Genomic DNA, 9,817 nt, shown 5'->3' on the forward strand with positions numbered 1-9,817 from the left:
CTCTGATCTTTACCTGCACAAGTATGCAATTATGATAAAGTGAGTGTTTCTACCTGGTGGAGCAATACCAGTGTCACTGGGGCACTATTACGCTGCTGTGTTTCCAGGCAGATAAATTTTAAAGGCTTTTCTTGCTTGAAGTATGAATTCTGGGTCCACCCTGGCACCGCACTCCCTAAAGCGAGGCTCTGAGGGACGGCGGTGTGCCATGGGATTTCTTTCCCCAGGAGCTGCAGGAGAACTTGTCTGACTTCTCTGAGCTTTTAGAGGACAGTTGAAAAGACATTGGAGGGTTGGTGGTACTTGAGTGAAGCTAATGTGAATCAGCACTAATGTGAATCAGCACTACAGAGTGGCTGTGTTAGCTGATAGTCCTTGAAAGCCTAGGCTTTCATGTGCATCCCCTGGAAAAGTCATCCAACTTGAGCTGAATGTAGCATCATATGCAAGGGGAGAATCTTGGTGTTGAGGATGGAAATTTCAGCAGAGACCAGCCTTCAGGTACTTTACAGTGTTCTGTCCCCCCACTACCCCTCTCTCCTCCCATTACTCAAATGCCTTACACTTTCTCTGTTATTAATTTTACAAGCTCATGTAAGGTAGAGCAGAGCTCTTATCCTATTTCTCAGCTATGAACTGAGGTACAAAGAGACGAATGATTTACTCAGGTCTAAACCAGAGGTCAGTGGCAGGGCAGGTAGTTGGTCCTGATCAGCACCATTACTCTTGGGCAAATCTTCTTTTCTCCTGCTTTTAAAGGTATTTTTGCAAACCTGGAGTTTGCAACTAGTCCTCTACTCTCAGCCTTGTACTGCCACTACACCAGGACTTGGGGAGTGCACTCTCAAGAAAATAATTCCTTATCCCTTTTATTGCCTCCTACTTTCTGTCCCGTGCTCCACCATCTCTTTGCAAGTCATCCCTCTGCCCCACCTTTGCACTGGTTTGCTCACTCGTTGCCTTGCTGGGGAGGTGTGGTTGTTCTGTGAGCCACATCTGTCGGGGAGGCACGAGGGCATTGTTTTGCTGTGCACCATTTCTGTCGGGCCGTGCTGCTCACCAGCATCCTGTCCGTTCGGCAGGTACATGGAATTCTTCCCCATCCCCTCCAATGCCAGCACAGACTTCATGTTTGAGAAGAGTGCCAATTACTTTGACACAGAGGTGGTACCGAAACGTGGTGCAGCCCTGCTTCCTCGAGCCAAAATCATTACTGTCCTGATCAACCCTGCTGACCGAGCCTACTCATGGTACCAGGTGAGCTCCCTGCACCGCTCTGCTGGGGAGGGCAGGGAGAGATCCCAGTAAGGTGGGGCAGAAGGCTGTGAATCCATTTCCATAGGGAGACCAGGGGAGATGGTACAGGCTGCCCCCGAGTGCGGACAGTTACGGACAAAGGCATTGGTAGGTCTTTGTGCTAAGAGTCAGTGGGGTCTGCACAGAGATGTGTATGCTGGCATGGGAAATGTGGAATTTTGTGTTCCTGCTCCCTAATTTGGCATATGTTTTTCAGCACCAACGTGCTCACGATGACCCTGTGGCGCTGAATTACACCTTCTACCAGGTGATCTCTGCAAGATCCCAGGCCCCTCAGGAACTGCGCAACCTGCAAAGTCGATGCCTGCTCCCTGGCTGGTATTCAACTCATCTGGAGCGTTGGCTAACATACTTCCCCTCTGGGCAGGTAGGAGGTTTGGCAGGAGGATGAAGCAGGTTAATGATGCCCTGACATTGCTGACTTTGGATGGGATCATGCAAAAACCTTGGGCCCAGGGACTGAACACTGCAGTCTGGCCTGAAGCTGAGATGACAGAATAGGGACTGGGCTCTCAGAGCCCCTTGTGTGTTGATTGCAGAGAAGCAGAAAACTCTCTTTATCTCTTTCTTTCATTCTGTTTTCATTTCACCTTTTGCCTTGTCTTTTGGAACAAGAACCACCACTTGCTTCCTCCTAGTATGAGCTGATAAGGGATCAGGCGTGCAAAGTTCAGTTTTGTGCTTTATTGCATTTGTAAAATCTCATTTGGGATCTGGAATCTGCAGGTTGCTGAGTAAAAGTAAATGTGTGCAAGGAGACTGTGATCTCCCAGACAGCTCCACGGTATTAAGAAGTTCAGGAACAGCAGTGCTAGCATTCCCTTCCTTTCATCTTGGCAGCCTGCAGCCCTGCGATCCTCTTCAGGCCCAGCGGGTGTTCAGCTACTTGCTGTGGTTTTACTGCTTTAAAGACAGGCTCTTGGACTCTGCCACTTGTTAGTTCCCATGTTGTGAAGCCTTTAGCTCTCTGCTGAGGGGAAATTTCACTGCAGATGTGTCAGGATTCTGTGTTTTGTCTGTACATTTGCAAAAGGTCAATTAATATACACTACAGATCATTTTAGTTTCTAAATTCCCAAGAAATTTTCAAACTGTCTAATGTGTTGTGAGTCAGGAAGTATTTTTTTTCAAGTTCCTTTCTGCTGTCCTCAGACAGTCTATAATCCAGCAGAGCCTTAAACGCATATTCAGTCAATTATTCTGTGCAGGAGCAGCAGCCTCAACTTCACATGATAGATCTACCAAGACTGAAAGAGAGAAGGAAAAAGAGAGCAGAGACTTACACCCCTGGTTACCATCAGACTGGGGCTAGTGCAAACCAGCTTTCTGTCATGGAATACTTAGCAGAAAGAGCAACTAACTGGTGCCCCATCACAATGAGAAACAGTGGCAGGAAGGAACTCCTCCAAGACAGTGTGACGTGTAGTCAGAAGCGATTGTATTAATCCTGCCATTCATGCCTTGTGTGTGTGACTGAGAATTAAGAATTTAACCAACAGCTCAACCTGCCTCCTTCATTAATCAGTAAGAGGCAGGAGCAAGTTACTGCATTCCTCTCTGTTTGTGGAGTTGGAGCAAGCAAGTAAATGTAGACTGTTCCTGTGTAAAGTGCAAAGGCTTGTGTCTCATTGCCTTACTACTCCTGGAGGTTACTACTGCGAGGAATGATAGAGCCAAAGAAATGTGTGATCACTGCTTAAAAATAGATGGGGGGGGGGAAAAAAGAGCATTGCCACTCTTCCTGGTACCTTTGCACTGACATACCATCCCCTGCGTTGGTACTTGCTATAGGTCAGGGTCCCCTCTTCCCCAGACTTCAGTTCATGTTACTGTTTCTGTACTGTGTTTTTTGGAGTAGGTAATCCCTTAGCACAAGATATTGTTATTGCTTATCATACATGCAATAGGAGAATCATCATATGTTACAGAAGAATATTTAGCATAATGACTACAGGCATCTTAGAAAGGACAGATAAAACATCCAAAGACCAACTATAATTCATGCTAGTGCTGGACCTCGATGCTCAGTTACAAGGAGTTACTTGGCCAAAGACAAGTTTATTAAGCAAAGCTTGTTGGGATCTACTGTCTTATGGTACTTGCTGCCCTTTATCACAGCTTCTGTGGCTCTGGTGACAAACGGGCCACCCCCCACACCCCCCAAAGTCTTCTCACCGTGTTGCCCTAGAACAAACAGTACGTACTACAGGAGCTGTTACTCAGTGCTGAGGCCCGTGGCAGTTGCAGGAGCCAGGACGCTCACAGGTGTCCTTCAGCATGACACACACGAATGTCTCAGCTCTGAGCTGCTGTCAGAGGCTGAGGTGGCTGTTCTCGTTTCAGGTTCTCATAGTGGATGGTCAGGAGCTGAGACACAACCCTGTCTCTGTAATGGACAGCATCCAGAAGTTCTTGGGTGTTACACCACTCTTCAACTACACCCAGGCCCTCAGGTAAGGAAATCATTTATGTGACTTTCTCTATGTGCATATGTGTGAACACAGCTAATAGTCACAAGCTAGATGGCACAGTTAGTTAGCAGTTGCACTGTCAGCCTGACAGCAGTCTTCCCTTGAGAGGGTGTTTGGTCTCTTGCTAGCCCTGTCTCACCCCTCTTACATAGGGACTGAAAGTTGCACTAGAGGGTGTAAAGATTTCAAAGAAGCTTTATTGGCTCAGTGTGGTGCTTAGTAGCACCAGCACTTGGCTGGAAGTGACCACATGACCTGCCAAGGTTTCAGAGGTTATGCCTAACTCTAAAACTAGGTTCAGATGGTTGTGTTCAGATAGCATGAGGTGCTAGGCTAAGACTGGAATTGTAACTTAGTCTTTCCAGAAATGAAGGTGGTTGTTTCTTGGCACTGTTGTGGAAGAGCATGAAGCTGCCCACAACAGTAATTCCTATGTTTTCCATTGGGTCTTTGTAGTTTCAGAGAAGGTGCTTGGAATTATTAGCGTTCCTTATGCTTTGTGTTAGACCTTGAATCTGGCAGAAGGCAAGAGACTGTGTGATAAAATGTGAGACAGTCAGCTCATATCTTTGCCTAGATGGAGTTTCAGGACATGTCCCACAGTTTTGAGGTAGAGGGTCTACTATAATTACAGAAGAGTTGGACTTGACAGGTACCCAGAGCTATCATCTGTGGAAGTGCTAGAAGAGGCACTGCCTTGCTGCACCAAAGTTGAAGGACATTGCTCAGATGTTGCTGTGATCCTGTTGACAGTGCAGTTAGTCTGAGCAGATTTAAGTGCTAACTGAAGCTAAACTGTGGCAATACCGGGCTTCAGTAGAAGTTCTGCAAATCTATTGGAGTGCCTGAATATTGCTCTTGGCAGCTAAAACCTGTGCTTTCACATCTTTTCTGCTATCACAATCTATGGTAGCTAAGGGTAGTGGGTGCTATGTCTATGTGTGCATGTGTATGCGGGCACACTGCAATTGCATGTGCCTTTAACAGTAGAACGAGAGTTGACTCAGTCCAGGTCTCCTCCTACAGTTGTTTTCCAAATGGGTGGCACAAGGCGCCCCAGGGGAAGGCAGATTTACAGAAATAGCAGAATATTCTTATATGCTCAACTTGTCAAAGCACATGTGGTGATGGCAGGTGGATTATTTACAGTAGTATTACGGGCTGTTATGTTTCACCTCCCCTTCCGCCAGAGTCAGAGACGAGGGAGTGTTGGTCAGCTTGCCTCAGGGTTTGGTAGAGGTATTTGCTCAAACCATCAGCCTATTCAGGGACATGACAGACAACATGGTTTCCAACATTGCTTTAAACCTATGTTTTAGCAAGGTGAGAAATGCTGAGGCTCTAAGCATCCAGGGGATTCTCTGACACTTCTCAATTACAGAGGAGATTTAAAAGAATTTACTTGTAGTGAAACACTGATTTTTTTTTTTTCTTTAAAGCTTAATGCACAGAGATGATAACACTAAGTTTCCTTTCAGATTTTGCAGAAAGCTGAAGCACTGATGATTGTAGAATATTTCTTGTCAAAGCACTAGAGTGCCAAAAAAAATGAACCAATAGGATAAAAAGCCCTACCAAACCCAGTTTTTAAACCCTGAAATGGAAAATACTTCTGGAGTGTTAATTTCTACTGTTACTAATTGGACATGTGGCCATACCTGCTAAAGATAAGTATCCTTTTCAGATTTGATGAAGCAAAAGGATTTTGGTGCCAGCTGCTAGATGGAGGAAAGACTAAATGCCTAGGAAAGAGTAAAGGAAGAAAATACCCTGATATGGATGTCTCGGTGAGTAACCATCTCACATTTGTTGGCAGCAAGAGATGTAGAAACTTGAGCTGCAATGAGCAAACAAAGCTGGATTTTCCTGCCATCTATGTCCTAGATGACCTATGGAACAGTGATAAAAAGTGTGTGTGTCTCGGGGGGGGGGGGGGGGGTAGCATTTTATTTCACGCTAATGTTATCTGTCTTTTCCACACAGTCACGGCTGTTCCTAAGAGACTTTTATCGGGAGCACAACATTGAATTATCCAAGCTGATGAACAGACTTGGACAACCGCTTCCGACCTGGCTCCGAGAGGAACTTCAGAATTCCAGCTGGAGCTGAGAGGGACGCCCTTGCCCCCAGTGCCACTGGGATGTGTGGTGCTCTAATGTGTGCTACGATGCCATCTCTTGTCAAGCCAAAACAACTGGACAAATGAGCAGGAGCAGAGAACAGACATATATGTGGAGCTCTTCCCCACCTTTGGGAAGGGCTGCTGCCTCTGACACTGCCCTGAGGCGGGGAGTGCAAATCACATGCTTGAGTATTAATGGTGTGTTACACTTCAACTCTTACTTACAGGGAGGATTTAAAATGCCTGCCCCGCGTTGAGCAGGAGGAGAGAGCACATTAACGCTTTATGTTTAAAGTGCTCAGTGTATGAAGCAGGCACTAGCTGAAGAATTAATGTCTTACTCCTCTGAGTCCACTAGAAAAGAAATAAGAGGTGAGCCCACTGCCGAGAAAAGCACAGCAGCTTAACGAAAGGGGAATCTAGTCCAGTGAACCCCAGCTTTACCTAGTAGTCTAACTTGGCAGCAACAGATGGAAGAAGGCCTCCCCCTGCAGAGTGCAGCGGCGGTGATCACTGCTTACAGTGCTATGGCGTGTGGCTCCTGGGGACTGCGCCAGCCCTCCACCCTGCTTGCAGACAGACGTTACAGATTACCTCTCCTGGTCTGCAGCATTGCTGGTGTGATATGGTGTCCAGTGAGCTTGCTCCAGGGTCAGACAGCGACAAGGAAGAGCCACAGATAGATATCAACACAAAAAAAACCATGTTTGTTAACTTAGGGAAAGGTTGCCATATGTGGCAACATGGCTGGGTAACATGTATTTCTCTGCAGGGATTTTAACCATTTCAAAAGCGAGAGATCCAAGCAGTAACACTGACACCTCAGAATACTTCCAGGATGTGTTAGCGCAGCACAGCAGCTGGGGGAGGCCAAATCTCAGGTACTTGTAAAATAAGGCTGATGCAGGTGAAGCCAGACAGGTTGGTTCCCTGTATCTAATCAGCTTCAAAAAAATTGCAACATTTTTCTCTTTCCAGCAGCTCCAGGGCCCCTACCAGGTATGCTGATAACTAGCATCTGTTTAATCCCCCTGCAGTCCAACAATCCAAGGAGAAAGGCAAAACCCAGGTAAAAGTAAGTATCACTCAGATGTAAAGGGAAGGCTTAGAGTTAGAAGTGGTTTCCTGTATCCAAAAAATGGGCAGTTTACTACTTCTGCAGCAGATAGTCAAGTAACTACACTAAGGTGCTTTGCCTCCTCTGCAATTGCTGGATAATTATTCTCAGAGTAATTCCTCCAGCACATGGTTGTACATGTCTTCTCCTGCTGAGCGATGGCTTCTGAAGTCCTTTGGGCCATCTTCCTTCCCCAGGCACAGATGGTTCTTAAAGATTGCTGCAGTTCCAGAGAGGGGCAGGATCCATATAAACACAGATTATGGCAACTTCCACAACTTTCATAGGCTCCTCTTCTCCTATCAGAGGAGAGAGGTTGCTTTAACCAAGCTTTTCCATTGAGCCTTAGGTATTGTGTATTTCTGAATGGTGCATTTACCATTGTATGTAAATGTATATAGTATGCAATATAGTATTTTATTTCATGTGCCCTTGGAAAGGGTAATTTTGTGCAGCCAAAAAAAAGAAGGACAGAAAGAATAGAAACCTCTCTCTCACTCCTGTTACAGAGAAGAGCCCAACGTCCTGCACTGGATTCATGTATAGCATCATTCACATTGAATGATAATGAAGAAATTCTTGGCTCTCGCCGCTGAGCACAAGTGTCTGAATAAAGGCTAGAAGTAGTAGTAAGTGGATTCAATAAATGTACTACTTATTTTTCTTCTTTGTGATGGTTTGGAGTGATGTCATGGACCCTGGGCTGGTAGAAGGGGTAAGAAAAACTGAAGAACCTATTCCAGGCCCTACAGCTAAAATTTGGGAAGGCAACAAAGGCGTTTTAACCATAATTGTAAGTTATTACTGCTGCAGAAACAGTGTTCTAAGGCTTCTTTCTCTGCACACGTACCTGCAGGCTTGCAGAAGCCAGCACAGCTCAGAGAACCTGTAGTAGACTCAGTCTTTCTGATTTGCAATAATGACGACTCCAGCCATTCCCAGCTGCTGCAGCCCTGGGATTTCTTACTCAGTAGTGACAGAGCCTTGCTGTGCACCTCCTGTCCAGGTGTGCTTCCACCATGTGGCCTTGGCCAACAGCCCAGGACCTACAGTAATAAGCAACCTTACATTCAACTGCTAGTAAAATACTGTTTAACTAGTCACAGTTGTGACAGCATTATAAAATAGCCTTACAGCTCTCACTTCACCAAGCATTTCAGAAACAAAAACAGCATTAACAGAGAAGGTATTTTTATATGTTACCACAGGAGGAGGCTCCCAGGACCAATGCTATGATACTCCTTTAAGTACAGAAGCTCCCTTGCTGCTCTTAATCTGTTACCAGTTATCACTCACTCACTTACATATCTGTGAGGAGTCGGATTCAAAGACACCAAAAAAAAAAAAAAAAAAAAAAAAAGTACCAGCAATAAATCCTGGGTGGGGCTCACTAAATGTCCAGGCTGCTATACTGGAGATTGTTCTTCAGTTAGGTCAGCAAAGGGCAGCTGTGCACTCTCAGTTACTATTTATCCTTCCTTCACTTCTGTATCATAAGCAGTAAGAACTAACATGGCAATGGAAAACAAATCAGTTGCTGTGGCCAGGTCCAAATGTGCGATGTCCTCATGTGATTTAGCTGATGAAGAGCCATTTTTAAAATATGGTAACTCCCTCTTACAGTACATTGCTGCAGAACAATCCCTTCAAAGCCAGACCCCTTCAAAGCTGTGGAAATGAAACACCTGCTCCTAAACTTAAGAGAAGCTCCAAAACATGTGAAGACCAACAAGGGACATCTTTTCTAGCGAGATAAGCAGATTACCAGATACTAAGCATTAGTCATTTACAATATATTTCCTACCATTTTGATACCAGAAATTGCAAATAAATGTAGCCTTCTCACATCACTATTTCAGAGAGACTTCTTCATGGTAAGTAGCTAACATTCAAGACAAAGAAAAGGTCAGGCACAAAACATTACCTGAGAATTTAGTTTTGTAATGCATTAAGAATTTTTTTGTCTCGTGCATAGCAAATCTGACCACTTAAAAAGGAGTAAACAACAGGAGCCAGGTATATCAGAAGTGCCTGCAATTTTAATATGAAGTAATAGCCAGTGCAGGTCACAGGTCAGAACTGGAAGGATGTCTGACACATAAGAATGGGCAAAACAGTAAGAAACAACTTTTTTACAGAAAGCCGTCAGACCGTATATACCAACCTCAGCAAAGAAAGCTCAGCACGTGAAACTGAAAATTCTGCGCCCTCGAGACCTCCGGAATGCAATCAATCACGAAGATGCTTATAAGTAGGCGGCCACCTCTTCCTACTAGGTGCAGGAAATACAGGGCTATGCTGGCAACTGGTATAATTCTCAACTATAGAGTGAAAGACATTTTAAGGGAACGGGGAGAATTTCCTTGTAAGCTGCAGCAAGGATCAACTCTACAGGAAACCTGATACCTGAAAAACTGAACTTTTCAATTGATGACAGCACTGCAAAGACACATTCCTGGCTGAAACTGGAAGTCAGAAAGAAAAAAAAATCTTAACGTTAATCTGACAAAGAAAGAACCTAATCTAATAAACTGGTCCTGTTGTTTACTATATGTCACAGTCAGCTGGCAAGAGTGTACTTTGATTTCAGGCTAAGCAAAGTCCCTGTATAATTTTCCCGGTCATTTTGCTATGTCAGCATTAAGAGGGCAAGTAAATGAATGACAAATAGAACTGAAGGTGCATGTTTATCCCTTTGCTGCATCTTGAGTGTCGCCTAGCTGACACCATGCACCTGTGAGCAAGCCACCAAGTCAGTGGAAGCTAACAAACACAAATGTTTTCAGCAGG

The 9,817-nt window shown here is 45.0% G+C and overlaps 1 protein-coding gene across 21 annotated transcripts in view; it reads left to right on the plus strand.

The window, feature by feature from the left end:
- Nucleotides 1-9,590, plus strand: part of NDST2 (N-deacetylase and N-sulfotransferase 2) — a 142,522-nt gene extending 132,932 nt beyond the window's left edge. For 7 of the 21 annotated variants that reach the window (XM_064513866.1, XM_064513868.1, XM_064513870.1 and 4 more), the window contains 5 exons: nt 1,083-1,257; nt 1,514-1,684; nt 3,661-3,770; nt 5,473-5,575; nt 5,772-7,690. In XM_064513866.1, the coding sequence (XP_064369936.1) occupies nt 1,083-1,257; nt 1,514-1,684; nt 3,661-3,770; nt 5,473-5,575; nt 5,772-5,897 (685 nt within the window). In that variant the 3' untranslated portion in view covers nt 5,898-7,690. Of the gene's footprint in view, nt 1-1,082; nt 1,258-1,513; nt 1,685-3,660; nt 3,771-5,472; nt 5,576-5,771; nt 7,691-9,165 lie in introns of those variants that run through there. The other 14 variants (XR_010389693.1, XR_010389697.1, XR_010389698.1 and 11 more) reach the window with 14 other exon arrangements.
- The last annotated feature ends 227 nt before the right edge of the window (nt 9,591-9,817 follow it).

The sequence above is a fragment of the Dromaius novaehollandiae genome, chromosome 6 (genome assembly GCF_036370855.1).
Source record: "Dromaius novaehollandiae isolate bDroNov1 chromosome 6, bDroNov1.hap1, whole genome shotgun sequence".
NCBI classification, from domain to species: Eukaryota; Metazoa; Chordata; class Aves; order Casuariiformes; family Dromaiidae; genus Dromaius; species Dromaius novaehollandiae.